This window comes from Lichenostomus cassidix, chromosome 15, assembly GCF_008360975.1.
Source record: "Lichenostomus cassidix isolate B80296 chromosome 15, HeHo_3.0, whole genome shotgun sequence".
In the NCBI taxonomy this organism is placed as follows: Eukaryota; Metazoa; Chordata; class Aves; order Passeriformes; family Meliphagidae; genus Lichenostomus; species Lichenostomus cassidix.
In genome coordinates, this window is record NC_139496.1 from 8,215,180 (window position 1) to 8,238,927 (window position 23,748).

The 23,748-nt window shown below is 38.7% G+C and overlaps 2 protein-coding genes across 3 annotated transcripts in view; one reads left to right on the forward strand and one right to left on the reverse strand.

Moving 5' to 3' along the window:
- PI4KA (phosphatidylinositol 4-kinase alpha) overlaps positions 1-23,748 on the reverse strand; it is a 52,122-nt gene that overhangs the window by 12,364 nt on the left and 16,010 nt on the right. For both annotated transcript variants that reach the window (XM_085075871.1, XM_085075870.1), the window contains exons 18-35: positions 23,360-23,528; positions 21,339-21,389; positions 8,948-9,056; positions 8,316-8,452; positions 7,280-7,413; positions 7,031-7,113; positions 6,687-6,757; positions 6,423-6,547; positions 6,124-6,205; positions 5,369-5,452; positions 4,932-5,021; positions 4,350-4,469; positions 3,655-3,747; positions 3,132-3,288; positions 2,734-2,861; positions 1,393-1,551; positions 1,017-1,168; positions 371-478 (exon numbers count right to left, since the gene is read on the reverse strand). In XM_085075871.1, the coding sequence (XP_084931997.1) occupies positions 371-478; positions 1,017-1,168; positions 1,393-1,551; positions 2,734-2,861; positions 3,132-3,288; positions 3,655-3,747; positions 4,350-4,469; positions 4,932-5,021; positions 5,369-5,452; positions 6,124-6,205; positions 6,423-6,547; positions 6,687-6,757; positions 7,031-7,113; positions 7,280-7,413; positions 8,316-8,452; positions 8,948-9,056; positions 21,339-21,389; positions 23,360-23,528 (2,052 nt within the window). The remainder of the gene's footprint in view (positions 1-370; positions 479-1,016; positions 1,169-1,392; positions 1,552-2,733; positions 2,862-3,131; positions 3,289-3,654; positions 3,748-4,349; positions 4,470-4,931; positions 5,022-5,368; positions 5,453-6,123; positions 6,206-6,422; positions 6,548-6,686; positions 6,758-7,030; positions 7,114-7,279; positions 7,414-8,315; positions 8,453-8,947; positions 9,057-21,338; positions 21,390-23,359; positions 23,529-23,748) is intronic.
- SERPIND1 (serpin family D member 1) lies at positions 10,409-18,388 on the forward strand. Its single transcript, XM_085075872.1, has 5 exons — positions 10,409-10,538; positions 12,549-13,420; positions 16,171-16,444; positions 17,375-17,519; positions 17,888-18,388. The coding sequence occupies exons 2-5, from the start codon at positions 12,565-12,567 to the stop codon at positions 18,077-18,079; spliced, it is 1,467 nt and encodes a 488-aa protein (XP_084931998.1). The 5' UTR covers positions 10,409-10,538; positions 12,549-12,564; the 3' UTR covers positions 18,080-18,388.

Consider the following 23,748-nt stretch of genomic DNA (forward strand, 5'->3'; position numbering starts at 1 on the left):
TTGCAAAACAATGAAACTGTATTTCAGCCACACACACTCTTAACAGCAATTCTTTAAACTTTATAAATCTAGATACAATTTATGAGCACGGAATAAACTTCAAAATAAGGAAAAAAAGGAAAATAACAGAAACATTCCTGAAGATGCTGTGTTTTAAACTATACATAAAATCTGAAACTAATATTTAAGCCTCTTTGAGATAGTTTATGAACCATACTAAAGCACAAGAAAAGTTTCTGTTAAAGTGGGCAAAAAAGGAAAGGAAGAAAAATCACTAGAATAGAAAGACAGCTGTTGCTTTGAAGTATCACTGAAGGTTCAGGAAAAACACACACACATTTTCAGTGAGTCATTTCAAATAAAAGAGTACCTGAAATAATCAAAAGCAGTTGAATAAATCTTTTCTCTCAAAACATTTCGGATAGTTGCATTTGGAACCACATCAGCATGCAGCAAAGACAAACCCAGGGTCAGCAACCTAACAAGCAAAATAAAGAATAGAAATTTTGGCACTCCCAAAATGGTGACCAATATACCACAAAAACTACAGCTAAAGCTGTAACTGTAGCCTGAGAAGTGTCTGTTTCAGAGCTCTTGGCAACCTTGTTCACATTATCATCATATTATCATCCTTGTTCCCAAAGCTGTGACTGCTGAACCACAGAAAGTGAAAGCCTTCAAGTTACAACAGGTGAAAATAACTGATGAAGAAAACCATCTACCACTAACATATTGACTAGATCCATGATGTGGCCAATTCACTATATGAAATTATCCCATGAAATTTCCTGAAACACCAAAATTACTTTCAAGCTTTAGTGATCAACTTCTGCTTTGAAAACAGAACTTAGACTCTGTAGGTTTTTAAAGCAATTTTCATCACTTGAAGCCAAGCACAAGTTAAACATTTCGTGTTTACCTGTTTTCTTTCATCTCCCAGTAACTGGATTTCCTCTCCCTATAATCTTATTTCTTATTTCTGTGATTCCCCCAAGGAAAAACCCAGAAGTACTCACTTAAACCGGGGCCCTATGGCTGCCACGTGCCGATTCAAGCTGCCTTTTGCCCCCCCGATGTTCAGGGACAGAGAGCGCTGGAGCAGGCTGGAGAAGATCTCGATTTGGTCAGAACTGCAGTATTTCGCTATTTCAAACCTCTGCACCAAGAACTGAGAAAAAGAGACAGACATACCATGCCTCCTTCAACATTTTTAATTTCAACCCCCACCCCCAGACTTCTCTGTTTCAAACATCTTTCTCCCCCTCAATGATTATGCTCATCTGAACAGAGTGTGTCTGCCGGCTTTGAGCACATGATTCCAGTCCTTTCCCAAATCACAGCAACAGGAAGTGCAAACTGCTACAGGTGGGACATCCCAGAAGAAATACACACCTCTATCCAGACGTAATGTGGGGTCACCTCTGGTGGACAGGGCCTTGGCTGGCTCTCCTCTGAGGCTGCTAATGGATCTGCTTCTTTCTGCTCTGCAGAAAACAGCCCAACTTTCTGCTCCACTGTCATTTGCCAGGCTCCTGCCATTTCCCGCATGAACTGCAGAAAGGAAGGTGACAGTGCTTCTTGTTTCAAGAGCATCTTCTTATATGGAAAGCACAATCTTTCCCCACAGCACACACAAGAACCTACTACATCAATTAAAATTCACTGCAATGCTGACGGAGAGGCAGAGACAGCTCTATACATCCCACCTGAAAAAAAATCTTCCTGTCACATCCTAAATTACAAAAGGGAGAGAGACTCCCCCAGAATCTCAGCTAGTAACAGAGAGACTAAAGGTAGCAGCAGCCAGGCACTGTATTTTGTTGAGGAGACTGAACTGTTAGATCAGCCCATGCCATCCATTCTCCTGCTCTCCTAAAGGTTGGTGCCTCCCACACAAGCACATAGAGCTGATCAAGCACAACATGAAGACAGCCCATAATTCAGTTTTGCTAATCCTGCTCTCAGGAGCAGCATCCTCTGTAGTAAGGAGGCCCAGCAACCAAAGGTGCTTCTCTGTTCTCCTCTACAAGATACAAAGACATTTCCCCCAATACCTAAGGAAAAAAAATGAAACTGATGCTTACAAAGCTAAGCACTGAAATCTGCACATAAACTCACCTAAGTAAATTCAGATGGATGATTATCTCCAGCAAGAGAAACCCTTAGTGCTCCCTAAGCAAAGTGATTACCAGAGGCAGCTTTCTCAGCTGTGTGGACTGTCACTACACTATGCTGAATTGAATAATTACTACAACATTGATCCCCATCTCACAAAACACAACTGGTTTAGCCTGTTACAGGATTAGGACATCTGCAAGCCTATGTTTTTATGTAATGGTGCAATGCCAGATACCAGACAGTCTGATTAATGAGCAGGAAGACTGATTTCTCTTTGGTTTAAAACACCACATTATAGTCTGTGATAGCACAGAGTCAATTCATAAACAACTCAGGTATCTCATCAGCAAAGTAAATTCTACAGCTGACATTCTAACAGGTTTCTTTTGCTGTGTCATTCAGCAAAATTATGAGAAAGATTCATTTCCCACAGTCCACCTTGTGGGGGTGCTCAGACTTCCAACAACACATGAACAGAGACTTCCTGCCAGGCTAAAGTGATTAACAGGGCATTTAAACATCCTTGACACAGATTCACAGTATCTGTGACTCTCTCAAAATCTTCTCTCTTCCCCCTCGCAGGGGCAGAGAAGGAGTAGTTAAATCACTTCCTACCGGCACTTCTATTCCATTCTTGGCAGCAAGCAGCCACTCCCAGCAAGCAATTGCTGTTTCCATGCCATGTTCATTGAACATTCGCAGGGGTCCCCAACACAGATGATGAAGGAGCTGGGGATCACAGTCTGAAAACAAACATTCACTCAGATTTCTCCAACAGAATAACTGCTTTCCACATCAGCATGAAATTGGTGTGCACTGTAGGTAATAATCAGTTCCTAATAAACAGCTTCTAGTTAAGAATGCGTTTCTCCAATATAAGCCTAATTGGAAAAACTCAAAACACAGTTTTGCTTCAAGTTGACGTGTACTGGGTTGGCGTATGGATAGTTTTTGTAGTTTATTACTCTTGGCATTCACCGTCAGAAAGCAGAACTCCATTTGGTTTTCATTACCTTTGCTGCTTATTAGCAGTGCAGTCAACTTAAACATGGCCTGGGTGTAGAATTCAGTATCGCTTGATTCAAGAGCAGCATTCAACTCTTTGACCATCAGTTTATTCAGGTCAGATGTTCGTCCTGTGGCATTGGAGAACTGAATCATTCCAGAAACCTGTAAAATTTAAGAGGGTTTTCAACAGAACAGTATTTTTAGGCATCTAGTTTGGTATTGGTCATGTGCTGATTAGGGAGCTCCACAAACAGAGGCATCTTTTGTTACTACTTTACCAAATCTTTAGCTTTATCTGCAATCTAATCTTTAGCTTTATCTAATCTTTAGCTTTATCTACAAGAGCAGCAGTAAAACGGTCTGTTTAATAACTGAGGAAAATGATACTCTTTATCCTGAAGGGATTTATAGACTGTGCTTCATGTAACAGAGACCCATTTACCAGCATAAGTTGGAAGGACATCATCCCCTGAGAAGTGATGCCAGAGCTTGTGGACACCCCACATTCATGAGAAATCCTGTACTTACCTCTCCTGCATAACGGTTGCGCAAGTTAAGAGAAGCCATGAAGTTGGAGTAGTCCTTCTTCACACAAGTTGGTCTTTCAGTTAGCTGGGTTGCCTATGACCAGACCACACCAAGGTGTTTATACTGTTCATATCAAACCATTTGTCTCTTTACCTTTTTATTCCTTCACAGATGTTTTAAATTTACTTTTCCTTATGCTTATAATCGGAGTAGTACAGGACTATTACATACAATAGTACCAGGATTGATAAAAATAAAAGAAGGAATATGTGCATTTTTTCCATGGATACAGGATCATAAAGTACCCCGAGTTTGAAGGGACCTACAATGATCACTGAGCCCAACTCCTGGCCCTGCACAGGACAAACCCAACAATCACCTCACACCATTGGGAACATTGTCCAAACACTCCTTAACTCTTGTCAGGCTTGGTGCTGTGACCACTTCCCTGAGGAGCCTCTTCCAGTCCCAAACCACCCTCTGGGGGAAGAACCTTTTCCTAATACCCAGCCTTAAACCCTGACATAGCTTCATGACACTGCCTCAGGTCCTATCCCTGGTCACCAGAGAGGAGATCAGTGCCTGCCCCTCCACTGCCCCTGGTGAGGAAGTGGTAGGCAGCAATGAGGTCTCTCCTCAGCCCTCTAATTTGTCAAGGTCTCTCTGCAGTGCCCAAGTGAACAAACAATACTCACGCCCAGAGTGGTGTTCTGCCTGTTGTAGCCTGCAAAGTGCAAAACACTTTCCGTAGCCATGGCCAGTCCTGTGTGCTGGGACAACCCTGATACCCAGTTCTGATGTTTGTTTAGGTACTCCTGAAAAAAACCAACAAAAACCCAAAATTATTTTCCAAACAAGGCAATTCATAAGGAAATGTTGCATCACTGCAAACTAGGGGAAACTTAATTACACACATACATGACAATAGACTGTCTCTACTCATCCCTTTCAGGCATTGTTCCCCTGGCAATAAATTCTGAATGTCCTCCTAAATGCACAAAGAGTAAGACTCCTTCTATATTCTAAAAGAATAATGCTATCAAGATAAATGCTTGAAGGTTGAAGGCCTTCTTAAAAGAATCACTTCTGACAATAAGAACCTTACAAAAGGAAGTGTTTTGGACTACATGGGAGAAAGAAATATAATTAGTTGTCCTCTTGTTCAAGGATAGAATTCCTTGAGGCTCCTTTTTTAGGGAAGGAAGTATAGACTTCAGGTAGATTTGCAGTGTCCAAGATCTGCAAAAATGAAATTTTCACAGAAGCAGGCCCATTACCTGTAGATGAGATTTGGTAACAGAGGGAGCCCATTTCATTGCCTCTTGCAGAATCATCCCACAGCGTGCAGCAAAGTCCTTGACTATACTCTAGAATCAAAAAGCATCAACACAATCAGCAAAATACAGGACAATTAACAAGAGGCACTGGTTTTAATGGTGTAATAAATAACATAGGGAGCAAGACTGTTGCAACATGACACAGTTAAAATTTTCTGTAACAGTTAAATGTGCCCTTGATCAGAAAAGAGCTGTCACATTTCAAGTCAAGTAAAACAGTAAGATTCAGAAAGACATAAATACTGTCATACCCTAATAGAAAAATCTTACCTAGGGAAGTATTTTTTTTAAATGATCAGAGTAGCTCACTAATTTATCTCCAAGCTATGAAACAAGGCATTATTTTGTTCTTTGATAAATCAAGGAGGGCCACCCACCTCTCTGGCTTCATGCGTGTCAGGGACTGTTATTCTGTAGGGAGCATCAGGAATGTCATAGTATGGTTGGTCCTTGTGAATGTCCTAAACAAAAACAATTATCATCTCTCAGAAAGACAAAATTCATCATCACTTGACATTAACACTACAGGTAGCAAACAAGACGCCTGATTACCAAACTTTTTTGCTAACATTTGCTCTCAAAGTCAATTTGAACAGCTCTAAAAGAAACAGTTTCTATTCCAGTTTAGTTTTTAGAACAAATAATTTCAAACATCCAAAGCACTCTCCTCAACATTTAGTACAATAATAAAACTCTATAAAGCATTTCCATCTTCTAGCATGTAATAAATTCTGTAAATAAAATATAAAAAATATTTTTAAAATATAAAATAAAAATTCTAGCATGTAATAGATTCAAGAAATATGGATACACATACACAGGCTGGAGAATATACCATCTGAAAATCATAATTCATAAAAGACGAAACAAACCACAAACCAGAAAAACACCACCAAATTTTTTATTTCAAATGGGACATTTCAACAATTATAAACCACATCTGACAACAACTTTTTAGCACCAATTTTACTAGTTATGAAATAGCGTTGCAAAGATAATTCTTTCTTCATGGAATTTAAAATTAAGATTTTAGCAATCTTAGTAAAAGGAAAACCAAATTACAAACTCAATTAAGTATCAAATAAATGCAGAACAAAGAAAAAAAAAGTTTTAGGAAAGAAAAAGGACTTACTGCACTAAGAGATAGAGACAACGTCTGCAGAATATCTAACATAGTCTTCAGCACAGTTCCACTCCACAGCAAGTGAGGAAACCTAGAGCAAGACGGAATTCATAAACACAATAACCACAGAAAGCTGAGGAAGGACATTATTTTCAGAGTTCAGGCAGAAAATACTATTGAGTGTTATTTTTCAAGGAGGCATTTCAGCTGAAACAGCAGCCAAGAAATCCACTTGACCAGTGTCACCAAGTGCCTAAGCAACCACTAAACAGTCATTGTAAATAGAGAAGTATGAAATCTATACTCACTTGTCTACTAGTCCAGACAAGTATTTGTCTGCAACTCTTCTGATCCTCTTGTGAATGTGGTTAAAATTCACCAGCAAGAACTGAGCATGTCTCTCCAGCTCTTCTTCATTCTCCTTGGTTTTAGGCTAAAAAACATCCAAAGAGAAGTATGAAGCTCTTCAGGGAAAAGACAAACTCACTTTCATAAACTGAAAGGAGAACATTTATACAAATTCATTTACTGAATTTATACAAATTCAAAATTTTAGTTTCCATGTAACCTACTTTATCAGCCATCATTGACAGGAAAGCTTCAAACACCTTATCAGCAACAGCTATCACACACTGCATCATGCCTGAGGAATGGAGAGAAGTAACAGGTTTGATTGTCAAAATTACATTTCTTTTACAAATCATGCTTAACAGTTAAAATGTGTCAATGTTTACTCAGCCAAGATTGAATTTGTTTCAAAACAAAACCAGTGCTCTTGGCAAGAATGAAGCAGCAGCAATCTGGTGAACATGATTCATTTTGTTACAAAGCTGCTTGCTTTGTTTCTGTTTTGCAGGTCTGGAGATGATTTCCTCGTATCTCGAGCAGAAAGAAAACCTAGACAGGTAAATCTTACCAGATTTGTCTTTCTGAATTGCTTTATCTTCAAAATAGCAAAACATGACTTGGAAGCGATCTTGGTCAGTTGAACGCAGCACCCTAGGGAAGCAGAGTTTTCTAAGTTGGTGTGTCTTGGGTTTTGTTTATTTGTTTCAGCTTTTGTTTATTTTAGATTTTGTTTGTTTCAGGGATTTATTGATTGTTTTGTTTTAGGGGTTTTTTTGCTGTTTTATCAGTGAAAAGAAGTAAATATATATTCATATACCTCATATACTCTAGGCGGTAAACAGAAAGGAGATAGGTAGACATGGCAAAGTCCAACTTATTGATCAAGGCTGACACTTCTGGAGGAGGATCCAAGAGATTGATTATGGTACTCCGTAATTCATTTAATTCAGCCTAGAAATGAACACATGAAGTTATCTGAAGTGGGAGTACTGTATTAGCTGGTGTCCTCAAACATGCATTCAGCCATTACTCTGTTAACGTTTCAGCCTTCACAAACAATATGTCAGGATGCTTCTGCCTGCAGATTCAGACCAACCACCTCTGACTCAGTAAATCACAATGCTTCAAATACAGAACAGAATTAAATCTGGAATCAAGCTCCTGGTAGAAATAACTGCTAATTTCCATGCAGTTATACCAACGAAAAAATATAATTCCTACACTAAATGCATGCAAGTTCGAACAACATTAACACTGTCCAGCCCCTGAAACTTCATAGATGTGCCACTCTTTGGTGCCACAGAACTAAGTATCTAGGCACAATGCAGACTGGTGTATCATCTGGGAGCCAATGAGATTTCACAAGCTGCAACGCTTCAATCCACTTTACACTGCTATCAGAAAGAGCCCCTGGGCAAAATCTATCCTTCAAATCCTGGGAAGAGAAAAGAATACCAGTATCAAGGCAGAGCAAACTTAACATTTCCTTGAAAGGCTTGAATGTGTTGTTTCCTTTCAAACTTTGCTGGTTTGTATTTTTTTAAACGTTGCAAGTTTTGTCTGACACAAAATGGATGAAAAATTACTAAAGAGCTTCCATCTCCACAAAGACTTGGTTTCTACACCTAATCAAGATGGTGTAGCTATCACCCTAAGCATTTGTATTAATACTCCATAAAACTGACCCCAAGTCACTTATGCACCCTGCTGTCAGCAGAGTAGTGTCAAAAAGCTGCTTTTCACTAGTAGGAGGCAAGTTGAAGGGGTGTTGTGCTATTTCAGTATATCACAGATATCAAGTAATTCAACACAGGCAGACATGGAAGGAGGTAATAGAAGAACTGAATTCCTACAGGAGTCACGGTGTCATTCTTCATGGCAGAATTGTACTGCAGAACAGATCGAAGTGGCTCTTTGCTGGGAAATGTGAGTAATGGAGACTTGGTGGCAATTTCACACACACCTTCATACCATTCTTCTGGCCAAAGACCTGGAACAGAAGCAGAAAGAGGAAGGTGGGATGAGGAATTTAAAAAAAAAAAATTAAGTTTCACAAAGTTACCCACATTACCAAGCTTTGGATTACTTCCTAGGGCAAATTGCTCATGCACTTAAGCAGAGACACTCAAACCATGTGATCTATGTTCCAAACTTCAGAAGTATGTTTAGATGAAGTTTCTCACTGGATAAGCAGTTTCTGCTTGACTACCATCATACCCCATGTGTCAGATCTTCCATTTTAGGAACCTGGCTATCAAAACTCATAATTAAGGCTATTAACTTAGGAATAAAATCAAGTACAAGTTGTACTGTGCTCTAAATCTGAATCTGACAGCAAACCAGCAAAGATTTAAAGAAATCTCACCAGAGAACTGTCATGTAATTTTTCCTCCAGCTACTGTGAATAATTTGCATATCGTTGTATTTACAGGCATCAAAAGTTTAAGTGTGAGCTGCAATGTTGTCCTGTTAGAATGTACAGTACCTGATCCTTCCACAGCAAACCCCATCAGCACCGAATACAACCAGAAATCACGGAACAGTTTCTGCAGCCTGGGCTTCGCCTCCTTGATGGGTGGCAAGCGTCTGGTGAGCTACCAAAGAAATAAAAATTAACAATAGAAAATGGTGGGAGTTAGAGTAACTTAATTTCACGCTGAGGAATCAATTCATGTACCTTCTTGACTATGATTTATAAAAGTAATATTCTTTGGTAACTATGACAACTAGTATTATATTGTTATTGTTATATTGAAGGAATTAAGTTCTTTTTGGAGATCTGAAAGGCTGATCTTGAGAAGCCTCAAGTAAGAATTTCCTTTGTTTTACACAGGAATAACACCATGCTGATACAGTAAACTCTGAGGAGAATACATAATATTAGTATACTATCCACTGCAGGGAGGAAGAGACCACATGATCCTTTAAACTGTGCTGAAGACAATGCCATGCAGCTTTGCTTCAGTGTAAAGAAACTCCAAACTAAATAAATATTAGTTAAAAACACTTCTGGTTGCTATTATTTATTAGCTTTGTGGAAATACATTGAGGCACCAATTGGGGATCTTTCATTGTTTGCACCCACGCACAGAATGACATCAGTTCTGAAGAATTTACTGTCTAAACAAGCAAGTAAAAGAGCATTATTTTCAACACATTTATTAAAATTCTCTGATACTTTTTGCACAAACAGCTGCTACCGCTGGAATAGGAGTATATCCTCCCAGCCAACGTGATATACCATTTTAGATAAATTTATACAACAAAGATCATAGTGTGTTACCCCAAAAAAGAGTTAAAGCACAGACAATGTATAAAAAAGTAAAAGAAATTGTCCAACTGCAAGCTTCATTCAATATGACTGTATATTACTACTGTAAATCTTATTAATAAAATGTTACATTCTAATCTAGCTTGAAGTTTTCTCTAACCACAACAATTCTCTCTAGGTATGAGAGCCAGCAGTACTTCAGTGAAATCTTACATAAACCCAGCTTTGGATGTATTTGTAAATCCTGAGGGAGATTAGTCATTTTTTTAAAAAGCATGAAAAAATTCCACTATTATAATAAAATCAGTGTGAGTTTAAGCTGGTGAACTGCACTATGGTAAAAAGCTGTTTGTGCAATGGAAATGTTTGCACCAATATTACACCAACTGAAGAAGCCCCATCACAACCACAGAGGCCTCAAACACATTTGCACTAAGATGCTCCCCTGCCCCCCATTTCAGCACAGAATAGCAGCTCCATGGCTTTTCCTGTCATAAACAGTCAAGTTTATATATGTGCTTGACTTTGAAACTTTACACACACACCGATTTTTGCTCAAAGATCTTCCTCAAAAGGGAACAAGTACCTGCAAAGCCATAAAAGCAGTTCAACAAACAGAGAATTCAGCAGAGATCACTAGGCAAGGGAGGGATTTTGGCTGACGAAGTAAGTTTAGCAGTGTTTGGTTTAGAGAATGTTTACTTTGGGAGATACACAAAAAATCAGCGTCAAAGTTCAGATTTAAACCCTGCCGTTCCCTTTACTTGAGCTTTTCAACACATCCTTCCCGTACACTGGCTTAAAGGTAAGCTTCATTTACCTCTCCTGTTATTTTAGATAGATCTCACCAAAGACATACATATTGCAGAGCAGGGGGAAGTTTTGCCTGTGTAAGTGCAGCTAAGCAATAACTGAACTTTGGTGAAGACGAGAATGTAAAGTTGGGAATACAGACAGCAAATTTGGCTGTGCCAAAAGCAGAAAATGTTTATCAGTGGTTACTGGACAGAGTATCTCAGCCCTAAGGGCCTGACTTCTGGGGGCGGGGAAAAAACTAATGAATTTATGAAAAAACAACAAAAAAAAAGACTGACTTGAGACTTTCACTCACAGTCTAAAACACTTTCATAAGCATCTTACTTGGATCCTGCATTTTTGCAAAAAAATGTATTCTTTTATATGGGAGGACCAGCTTAAATGGTTTTAGAATTTAAAGCAAATTACTTTGGGGGAGAGTTTCAAAAATTAAACTGTCAGCTCAGTTATTTCAATCCTGCTACAACATGTTTGAAAATATTTTCCTTCAAGGTTTTATTCACTGATATACAAGTCAGTGAACAGGTACAGGTATGTAAACCTTTATACTTTACAGAAGTGGCTCTATTTGCTAATTTAAAAAGTATTTTAATCAGCACCTTAGTAAGACTTTTGGTTTAGCTGTATTCAATATTTTGTCCTGTATTATACTGTAAATAATTATCTTTTTACTCAAAAAGGTGTATCGATTGAAATCGATTTTATAAACTCATGAAATAACTTCAAATCTGAGCAAAACTCAAGGCCTGGCATTCAGACGTCCATTCAATTTTAGCTGAAAGAGCTATAGAACACTTACATTTTGATCTCTGACTCTCTAAGGGAATTAGACTTTTTCATATCTTTTTAAGATCACTGTAATTACTGCACCCAATATTATGATGAAAAGTCTCTCAGACCTACTTCTTGGTAGAGGGTTTTACAGCGGAGTGAGACTGACGGATTCTCTTCAAATACATACTGAAGAAAATTCTTGATTTTAAAATTATTTAAAAATTCAACAGTCCAATACTCAGTAGATGAAGAGATTGATTAAGTTTCTCTTAGAAAAATGCAAGTTCTACTTAAATATATTCTTGAAACAGGTGAGATTAGAAATCTAGAACTGGGATAACACTAAGTCTAGAGAAACAACATTCTGAAGGGCACTCATAGAGACTTCACACCATGAAGGACAGAGTGCTATGAGTTCTGCAGTGCTACACAAAAATAAAGTGAAACAAAACATAACTAAGCCAAAAGCAGAATCAAGCCAACCTATCATGGAAGTGGCAGATGAGGACAGGGAGCTGCAGAAAGGGTGCACAGGCATTGAGTAACACACCCGAGTAAGGCCATGAGCAGGCAGGACAGATGTTTATGCTCAACACTTCCCCCACTGCAGTCCCACTAATGGCACTCAGTGGAGATACACCTCTTTCTACACGCCTAGATCTCCTTAACCAGATTGCTGCCTTGCTTTTCCAAAATACTCCCACAAAACTTCCATTTTTGTTGTAGCTACAGGATGTTTGTTTTTCAATTTTTCAGTAGATCTCAGCCTTCTGGTATGCTCCTGCAGGGGATTGGACTGGGAGTCCCTCTTCCTCTCACCAAGCTCAAATTTTCAAACTTAATTTCCCATTTTATTTTCAGCACAAACAACTGACACAGTTAGTGCACATTTTAAGTGTAACAGTTTATAAATAAAGAGTCCCACATATATTGGGTAATGAGTTTGTTATTGTTGAAATATGCCAGTAAGAACTATTCATATGGGAGGAGGTCAACCAATTCTTTGGCAGGCTGGAGGTATTGTGTAAGCAAAAGCAGTTACCAGTAAAATAGGCTTATCCATCTAATTGACATCTGTTCCACAAAAAAAAAAAAAAAAAAAAGCTGTTTAATAAGGTAACTACAGATCTGCTATGACAGAAGTCAGCATGGACCTAAATTAGGGAATAGATAACTACAATTCAATTACCCTTGGCTCTCTCAACTGTCTCATGCTGTCTTCCAGGCTTTCACCTATCAGAATGAAGTTCCTACTTCAATTGCTTGCCCTTGCTCTCATCATAACCTCCACATTTGGCGGAGTCAAGGATGTCGCTGAGCATTTTGAAAGCCTTAAAGGTGCCCAGCCACATGAAAATGGGACTTATGATATGCCAAACCTACCACTCGAGTTCCACAGAGAAAACACCATCACTAATGATTTGATTCCTGAAGAGGAGGAGGAAGAGGACTATCTAGACCTTGAAAAGATACTGAGTGAAGATGACTACAGTGATATTATTGATGCTGCCCCACACATAGTTTCCGAAGTTCAACAAGGAAATATTCTTGAACTATTCCAAGGCAAAACCAGAATCCAGCGCCTCAATATCCTCAATGCAAACTTTGGCTTCAACCTTTACCGCAGCGTGGCAGCCCAGGCCAGCTCCTCAGACAATATTATCATGGCTCCTGTTGGCATTTCCACTGCAATGGCTATGATTTCCCTAGGTCTGAAGGATCAAACCCAGCAGGAAGTGTTATCTGTTCTTGGCTTTCAAGACTTCATTAATGCCAGCAGCAAATACGAACTCATGACTGTTCACAATCTCTTCCGCAAACTCACCCATCGGCTCTTCAGGCGCAACTTTGGCTACACACTGAGGTCTGTCAATGACCTTTATATTCATAAGGACTTTTCTATCCTGAATGATTTCAAAAACAATATGAAAACATACTACTTTGCTGATGCCCAACCAGCTGATTTCTCAGATCCCAACTTCATAGCAAAAAACAATGAACGCATCTTGAAGCTGACCAAAGGATTAATAAAGGAAGCTCTTGTGAATATAAACCCTACAACACTGATGATGATTCTCAATTGCCTTTACTTTAAAGGTAAGAATTTGTTATTTCAATCTTAGTGATGGATTTCTCAGTTTGCAATTCACTGCCATATGTCATTAGAAATCCCAGGCAGAACTTAAGTCTAATCTACACCATAAAAAACCTACTGACTGCCTCATTAAGCATCTCTATTATTAGCCCATTTTTGCCTGTTTCTGAAGTTAGTGGGTATTGTATACACAGAGCAAATGCTTACTGCTTCCAAAAACTTAAAGACTCACAGTGAGACAAAAAGCCAACAAATGAATGCAACATCCCTGTAAATGTCCTTTTTCCCACTCACTTGCAAGGAATGACTTCCTTGAATAATGCCACTTACCTCTAACATATCTGATGCAATCATTAGTATAAAATACAAACAATCTGCTATTTTCAGGTACCATCCAACAGGCACTTACTTGTATCCTTAAGTACATCTCCAATGATCACATCATACTAAATACATGGCTTTACTGCCCATTAGACCATCCTAAGAAAAGGACTATACAAAGTGAAACAGATACTTTTATTTTTTCATTATTTGGTCAAATTTGAAATACCTTTTTGTTTCATTCTGAAGTTATTAAATACTTGTGCTATGTCAACATAACAAACACACAAAAAATAAATAGCTGTAGTATCAGAATTCTGGAGTTATCAAGATCAAAAAGACTTTTGGCTTTTTGTTCTGCCCATGGAGTCCTGTTAGTCCAAACTGCCTGGGTGCCATCTCTCACTCTTTTGTCTTACAGTGACAGTCTCTCAGGAATTCTATTTTGAATGGAGCTGAAGTTTTTAAAAGCAAGTTCTGCTCCTGGGTTTCTTAGTTTCCCCACTACTCCTTCTAACGTGTCAAATTTTGTCCTCATCTTTCCATTTGCACTGTTTGTACCATTGCACAAAAGCTCTATTATGTCCTCAAAGTATTTTCAGATACACAGAGATGCTCAGTACAAGTGATACTGAGTAATGGGATATTTGAGGAACACCGTGAGGTCTCAAGCTCCTTTTATATTAAAGACCATCGAGTAACTATTGGAAACTATTTATGTTGGTAAGAAGCACATTTAATCTTGTATAGATGTCCAGTCTACCCCCAACTCTGCACAGCTCTGAACAATCGTTTATATCAAGTAGGAGATGGTTATTTTAGCCATGGCAGTTTTGGTAATTGGCAATTGTTGACAGGTCCAAAATACCCTGATTTTTTCTGGGATTCTGGTCACGAATGCAAGAGAGGAGTCACTCTGTGGAGACAACATCTGCCACCACAGATGGATCCAAAAGACATCTTGGGGAAAGATTCAAAACAGAAAGTCACAAAAGTCATGAAGTGCCAGCTGGTTTCAGTTGGTCACACAGCTCCTGCTAGGGATCAGTATTTCACCCCCAAGACAAACACATCTGCAAAACTGAATCCAAGAAAAATGTTCTCGAGCTCCTCTCTTTCACTAGGAAGAACTGACTGTCTCACATCCCTCAGTGCTGCTGAAGCTCCCCTGGCCCACAGCAACTCCGTGTATTTGGCCAGCTGGAGTCCTACACCTGTGAATTCTGCTCCCTGAACAACAGCCAGATATTGGGTTTTCCTGAGAAGTGAGACAATTTCTTTGGGAATAGCATAAACCATTTTATACCCCATTCCTTTCAGACTAATAACCACAGTCTGATTGCGTCTCAAACTGGCCCACATCAGCCTCACACGTGAAGGAACTATTAGAACAAAAGCTGGACTTAAGGCTTTTTTTTTCTTATTCACAGTCAATCTGGCAAAGTCAGATTACAGAATCAATTAAGGTTATATTTGTAGGCTCTCCACACAGTCACAGTCACATTCCTCACATACTTGCCTGCCAATGATGACCTAAATTCCTGACTTTCTACAGGAAACACTGGTAACCCTATTTCCACTATAATCTTCTAGCTTTGTCTGCCCCTTAAGAAATAATGTTTATTCCAGAGCCACAGTTCTATAAGGAGACCCATAAAACATTGCATTTTAAAAAGTACCTTCTTTCATACAGTCAATAAATATTTCTGATATCCAGAGTATCTCCACATAAAAAGCTTCAAACCATCACGGCAAAGCTTTTTGGGCCACAAAATGTGTTGGACTGCATTATTTGGGCATAAACCTGTCAGATTTCAGCACATCTACAGAAGCCTGTTATCACATTAAACTGGGTCATAGAATTAAACAGTCAAGGCCCTAATTCTTCAGGTTAAGACAGAAAATTAACCAGTTTGAATGTACTAATGTAAGGTAATGCCTTCAGCATAACAATTTTAACAATTTTATGAAAAACTAAACCAGCCCTTGCTTAGATTCATACACCACAAACAATCTCCAAAGAGGTGCCTTCCAAACTGGATTCAAGCATCACACCTCTCAGAAAACACAGCTAGGTCAGGTGTTCTGCTGGAGGCAAACCCTAAAAAATATTTAGCATCTGTTTAAATGGTATCATTTCTGGGTTCCTTGTAGGAAAAATAATAAGCTATAAATTTGGAAGAGGTTGGTGTGTGTGCTCACTTGCTTTTGTAATTCAGAATACTCAAATCAGATAAATGTTAAGTTAGAAACCCTGGAATTTCAAAATCACTTTGAAACTTGCCTTCCAATTCAGAACTCACTGAAATCAACAATCTCCCACAATAATTCCCAGTTCACATGACTTAAAGCTTAGCATAAACCTATTCTGGGAACGTTTTATTAAACAAGGACCTTGAGGTTTTATTTGCCTTCTGCATTGTCTTAACAGGAACTTGGGAGAACAAGTTTCCAGTGGAAATGACAATGAAGAGAAGCTTCCGGCTGAACGAGAAGCAGACAGTGAAGGTGCCCATGATGCAGACCAAAGGCAACTTCCTGGCTGCTGCAGACCCCGAGCTGGACTGTGGTGTCATCCAGCTCCCCTTCGTGGGCAACATCAGCATGCTCGTTGTGCTCCCACACAAACTGTCTGGCATGAAAGCCCTCGAAAAGCAAATCACACCCCAAGTGGTGGAGAAGTGGCAGAAGAGCATGACAAACAGGTATCTGCTGAAATGCATGTCTTTTAAAGTCTTATTGTGTTTTCTCGATGAGACTGCCAAGAGTAAGCAAAGCATGCAGAAGATAATATATTTTGATTAAATATATTAAACCTAAACAAAACCTGCAAGAATAGATTTACTGAATTAAAAACCAGGAGCAGTGATCTCTCAAAATTTAAATGCCATCAAGAAATCAAGGAAGATTGAGGTAGAAAACTGCAATTTCAAAATTCATTCTATTGAGTATTTAATGATGCAGATTTAAAGAAAATGCTCATACTGATAAAGTTCACAATGAGGAGGAAAAACAGGACTATGATAATAACAGATTACTGGTGCAGAACAATCTTGGTCACAGCAGCCTATGTTCAATTCAGCACTGAGCATTTCAATGGAACTCTGTGTAAATGCACATATTCCATAATCAACAAAGGACGTCACAATTATGGGAGTGAAAAAATAATACAGCCTCCCTTGTGCAAGATGACAGAGTAGGTGTATCTGTCTTCAAACTTGATAAAAAGAGATTATTTTATGTGCTACCCAGGAATTCAACCTATTTCTGTTGTACACAATAAGTGACAAATCTCCAGTTTAGTACTTCAGAAAATCTGACAGCTCGACACCTATTACAAGCGTGCACTGAACTGCTCAAAGTCACATATCTCATACACATAAATAATGCAATTCATTGTAAATGGAATATCAAACTGACAAACTAACAGTTTTCGCAGGGAAATTAATTTTTTAAAGCACAGTTTTAAAAGTCATGATGCCCAAGTTTTGAAAGCAAAAGTACAGTCCTGTATCTCTGTCCTGCTTGCTGAAGACAGCAAAAAACCCAAACCACAACAGATCTGTAAAGCAAAGGAGTCGTGCAAATATTTATCTGCTCAATGATTTTTCCTTTTTTTTGTTTATTTCTTCTAGAACAAGAGAAGTGGTTCTGCCTAAATTTAAGCTGGAGAAGACTTATAACTTGATTGACCACCTAAGATCCATGGGAATAGAAGAACTGTTCAATGGAAATGGAGACTACTCTGGTATAACAGACGAGAAGATCACCATTGACAGGGTATTTACTCCTCATTTCACCTCCTCTCTGATTACACTATATCACCCAATAACATGGCTAATAGCACAGTAAGCTAAAACAATATTTTTTCCTCATCTTTTCTGGAAGACATAGGAGGAAGGGTTGTGGGTTTGTCTTTGTCTATTCATATAACAAATAGTTTATAACAGATGTCAAAGGCACTCAGAATGTTGTGGTCAGTCAGGAACAGGCTTAGCCACAAAACAAACCCCAAAGGATTGGTGCTGTGTAGGTGTCACTAGCAAGGATGTGGGACACAGAGCAGGGAAGGCTGTGAGCACATCATTTGACTGCACTCAGGAGAGCCTCAATTTCTGTTTGTTTCCTCTTTTTGTTTGTTTGAACAGTTCAACCACCAAGGCACAATAACAGTGAATGAGGAGGGCACAGAGGCTGCAGCAATCACCACTGTGGGGTTCATGCCCCTCTCGACTCAGATCCGCTTTGTCGTGGACCGTCCCTTTTTGTTTCTGATCTACGAACATCGCACCAGCTGCCTTCTGTTCATGGGCAGAGTTGCCAACCCAGCCACATCTTAAAAGCAGAGAAGACCCTCCAACATTGTTACACATGGGCTGTATAATTATATCTTAAAATACCAGTATCATAAAGGAAAATTTATTGTCGTATTAGCCAATACAAAAGCCACCAGTATCGAAAGAAAATATATTATCTACAGGTAGTTTTTCACGAATGGACTCACAGCAGTAGATAATTTGACTGCAATTTAAAATGTGCCATGTATTGATACAAGCATATTAATAGAAAAAACCCCACAAAGTAACTTACACTTTGTGCTCTACATCAGTGTATAAAATGTAATCAATAAAGTATTTAGACTATCTGGATTCTTGAAACTTAGCTCTAAATTTGTGCTAGGATGTCTGTTTATAACAAATAGGACTAAGGAAATCCTGAACACCAGACCAGCCATAAGACACCTAAGTCTCTCCTGAGCATTTTATACAATCTAACTTGAAAAAGATCAGATGTCTCCACTCTTTCTTTTGCTTGCACCATTTAATATTCAGTGAATACACACAATGTGTATCAACATTCAGGTTGATACAAACAATGAGCCTCATGGACCAGTGTACCAAAGGAAAGAAGACAGAAATGTCTTGGAGGAATGAAGTATTAAGGGACCCACTACTTTCCCCAATCCAACTTGTATCACTTCAATACTTTCTCTGATCTTCATTGGCACAAGAGGTATCAGAATCAGGCCAGCCTGGTAAATGATATAAATATCCTCAGAATACCCTTTATAGGAAAAGCAGTCAGCAAAATGCTCTTTTCACTGTCTCAGTATCACCCAATCCTCTCTACAAAAAAAAGCCCTTTATAGCAATCACTCTGTTAATATTCTAATGCACTCTCCATATTTAATTCAATGGACAAGACCTTTCAAGTCACTGCAAACTTTCTGAATCGTTCTGGTAACAATACAAATGCTGATCAAATGTTTCATATTTGAAAAGGAGAGGATTTACCTACACTCTGTAGAATATCACTGTCTACAAGGTACAAGGAACAAGGCTGCACTATATACTCAAATTAGCAAAGACAATAAACATACCTCTGCACACCTTGCTTTACATCACATCTTTAAAAAATGTGCCTCATAATCCATTGAGAGTATTTTTATTATTTTTGCAGTATCAAATACTGTATCAATCTATGTATTTCATACGTTTCTCTTACGTTAGTAAAAATATGCAGGTATATAAACCAACAGTTATTTTAAGGATTATGAATTTTTTTAAAAAGGAGGTTTTTCCAATAGTAAGTTTAACTTGTTGGTTTAATTTTGCTTTTATATACTGCTGTTTGTAATTTTGCATCTGCTCCAATTATATGCTCCATACACAAAGCTTTTTAACATGTCAGCCAGTGAAATACAGGTATTAGATGCTGAAGAATGACGAAGAGCTAATACTGGATAGGAGGCTCAGATGTTTCCCCCATTCCTGTCTTTTAAGTCCACCACGTGATGGACAATTTTCAGTACTGGAAGCGCACAATAGAAATCATTAACATTCATAGACACATTTTATTCTTTTATCTGTATTCAGAAAGGAAAGCATATACAAAAAAGAAAAGCACATGCAAAAGATTAAATATTCATGCCTAGGTTTAATTACTTTATCAATGATTGAATAAGCTGGAGCATCTGCAATAGGGGTTTTTGGGACTTAAATAATGACAATTATTCAAGGCAAAGAGGTCAAGCAGAAAAGCAAATCAGCTACTGCTCAAAACTCATGATCTTCATACATTGTGCAAGAAAGTCAAATATTTGCTTCAACAACCATAATGTAACCATTAACTCTTGCTTCAGATTCTGGCACTATCTGACTGCATTTAAAGGTCACATTGGTTAAGAAAAATGCAGTTATCCCCAGCTATTCAGAACAAATATATCATCAATAACAAATTGAAACAGGAAAGTACTTCCATAACTTTTACATTGTCTCCAACAAGCACTAATCTTTTTTCAATATGCAAAAAAACGGTCCTGCTTTCACTCAAACCAGCATCACTGACAGCTGAAAAATGCACCCCACTGGAACACCTCTATCAATGCAGGACTAGCTGGCTCATGCAAAAACTGAGCAACTACTAAATAACAGTGATCCAAGACATTTATAAACACATTTCTGTAAAGTTGGGAACTGGTCCTTGTGATCACTACTAGATTTGGGGAGGGCTTGTGTAGGAAACCAGTGGAAGAGACATGGGAAGGTACAGTCCTTTGATCTTTAACCAGTGCTCATTTTAGACTCTTCTCTTTGACAACCTTCAGTAAAGAGCTTTATGAGGTCAGGGTAGGAAATGAACGATTTTTTTTCTGCCTGTTAATGGATGTGCAGTATGTGCAAGTTACAAGCAGACATCCCTACTGCAAGCATGGGACACATTTTTCCCTTCTGTCCCACCAGCTGTGCAGGAAAGGTTCCACAGAATAATTCAGCTTCAGGAGGGGTAAAAGGAGCATGATGCCTTTTGTCCTTCAGGAAGTTTGTCTATGGGTCTTTTAGACATTACTTTTTTTTTGTAAAAGCTACAGCAGTTAGGCAAATAGTTCTACTGACCTGGAAACACACCTTGGATGTATCAAATTTCCCACTGGAGATCTAGATGTGCAATTCTTTCCTGAATTAGCACTTATACTTTGTTAAAAAAAAATTGGTTTTTTCCCAGAAAAAACTGACATCCAAGACTGAACACAGATATGCTTAAGAATAAATGAGTCTGGCATGGACATCAGTGTCCTTGCACATATCCCAAAATGCTTTCAGCCTGATAGACAATTCTCAATTCAGACAACACAGTACACTTATACCCTCCTTCATCAATGAATTTTTTCCCCCTTTCAAGAAGCAGAATTGACTGTGCTGCCAAAGAAAGATTTATTTTTCACTCAGTTTCTATTAACTTTTGTTTTTCACCTCTCCTCAGGCCACAGATATGTGTTTATTACACTGCATGCCAAGCATCATTCAAGGTAATGTTCCCTGCAGTATTATTTAGCTCAAGAATCTCCTGAATTCATGGCTTGAAACAATCTACCCCTGAATCACAAAAGATTCATTATTTTCAAGAGATTTGTCATTTTTAAACAAACGTTTTTCCCCCTTAGAGCAAGATGTATTACTTTACAGTGGTACGACATTTCTCCTGGATGGTAACCTCTGCACTAGCTGTCAATCAAACCATTTTATTTGAAATAGCACCAATATTTGATAGATGTGAGAAAAATTACTGTTTGCAACATGCCAACCACTGGACACTCACCACAGCAATGACAGGAATAAGGACACCCAGATTCCCTGCGCTGCTGGAGGCCTGGAAAAGAAAAAGGAAACTATCAAAACATGTACAAAAGCATTTTTATTTGCTGTAAGACTTATTTCAAGCAACAAATATTACAATTACAATTCTGTATCTTGCAAAGAGATGTGCACAAGGTCCATGAAATCCACAGGACTGAGCATACCCTGGAATCTTTTAACAACAAAGCTTTTCAGGTGGTTCCTCATGGACTACTGAAGGGATTTTTTTCCTCTGTCAGCACAGGGTCTGTAGATATTCAATAACTGCTAGAAAAATGATCACATTAAATGGGTGGCCACAAACAACTGTCAAAAGTTTACCAGAAGTTTCATTTTACTATCAAAATGAAGCCAAAAATAACAAGTCTGTAGAAAGACACAATTTTCAAAAATTTATTTAAGCAGGAGGAGCAGCCTTTTCCATTGAAATATAAGAAGCATAAGGAAAATACATATTTCCTTTGAATTTTTAGGACTTTTTGAATTGCATGCTCTGCAAGTGTGTTTGCTCTTGGCCAAGTAGAGTGTTAAAGAACTGGAAACATTCACTGAGCACAGCACATCATCTCTCACCTTCTCTGATCAGGCAAACAGTGATAGCACAGACACCACACTGAGACATCTCTCTAAAGACTTTCCCAACCTCCCATATCCCTCCACAGTGGGCTTGGGACAGAGGGAATGCTCCAGCTCCCTCCTTAAAAGAGAGAGACTGCTGGCCCCACAGGGAAGAGGCGCTAACAGGGTACAGCTTTGCATGAAGTGGAATAAACCAAAAGGAAGCAATTAAAAAAACAAAATCAAAGAAAGAAGGAAGAGAGTGATAGGGAAACAAAGCCAAATAGTCTTCAGATGAAACAACAACGACACAACCCAACTAAAACAAATTTCTGTTATCTTTCCCGGAGAGTCAAGATAGAGCAAAACGAAAGATGGGTCTTAAAGTATTTTTAAAAAATATTTTTTAATATTTTAAAATAACAGCACTCAAGACACTCTAAGGGGTAGGGACAAGTGGAGAAAGCAACCATGGGTTTTTTGTTAGCTTCAGGACAATTCACTGCATGTGACTCACTGCTTCAGAGTCAGAGCAGAGATGCAAACTGCAATAGCCAGAACTGGGCCATGGCACCAACACACAGCACTATAGGAAACCCATCTTTCTATTAGCACTTTTGTTACAAAACATGAAACACCAGCCTCCTTCTGATAATACAAGGTACTGAGGGTGAAGAAGATGGAATGACTTCATTCCTGGGCTTACTCAGGGGACATTCACATCAACTATCAGCTATAGTAGAAGAAAAATATGTTCTTTTTTCTTCTCACATAAATCACTTTTGAATGGTTGAAAACAGAACAAATAAATCATTGAACATTTTAATGGTTATCAAGCAAATTTTAGTGTGCTGAGAAATAGAGACATAGGCAAGCTATCAAAGAATTGCTTTTGTCTGGGGAGTACAGCATGTGCAGTATTTTACCCTCTTTATCTCTTCTTGAAAATTAAGTAACCCAGTCTTCAGAATACCTTTCAGAACTTTTACTCTGCATTGAATAGAGTGTTCTAGTGAGGACTGTTCCCACTATCTTCACACTAAAGAAACACTGCCTCCTAGCTCAGTCCATCTGAAATCTGTTATTTCTCCATTTGCAGAATTGCACAGCTTTAAGTCAGTGCAGCAGTTTGTCTCCCATACTGATTCCAAAGCATCCCGTGTTTCCCCTTGCAGCTCTGCCTCTGACACCCCAGTTCTGGCAGTGTCAGCTGAACTGCAGCTATGCCCTGCTTTATCTGGGACACTCCATACAGATCAATCTGAAGGCATCCTAGACCTGCACTCACACTCCATGAGCAAAACACATTCTCAGGCTTAGCATGGTGTGGGTTTTCCCTGTGTTTGTGAGGATGTGTTCAGCAGTGCCACCCACATAAAGCACAGCTGCACACAATTAAAAACCCACAGTCAGTGCATATCTGACCTTCAGCGCTGGTCCTTTTTCACTTGCTCTCTCGCTAGCTCTCTTTCCTTCCAGCCCAAGCTGAACAAACAGCTCCAGCAAGTTCATCAGCAGTTCATCCACAATCTGCTCTTCCTGGATGTTGGCAGCGATGTTGGCCAGGGCATTAATGACTGCTAAGGAGCAGTGCCTGAGGAGAAAGAACTGTTATGAACAAGCAATTCCTCAGGTTTTATATTTTCAGTGCTTTCTTCATAATACTGATAGTAGCTCTTGTAATAAAGCTACTGACGTATTTTCACCCTTTTTTTGCTTGTTTGTTTTGTTTGCGTTTTTTGCTGTTTTTATGAGAAGCACATCACTTTGCTGACAATTGAAATGCAGTTGGTATTTAAGTGAAAAACTATTTT

Coding starts and splice junctions, on each gene's coding strand:
- SERPIND1 (XM_085075872.1), top strand. CDS start 12,565: ATGAAGTTCCTACTTCAATTGCTTGCCCTTGCTCTCATCATAACCTCC. Junction 16,445..17,374: donor CAGAAGAGCATGACAAACAG/GTATCTGCTGAA, acceptor TATTTCTTCTAG/AACAAGAGAAGTGGTTCTGC. Junction 17,520..17,887: donor AGAAGATCACCATTGACAGG/GTATTTACTCCT, acceptor TTGTTTGAACAG/TTCAACCACCAAGGCACAAT.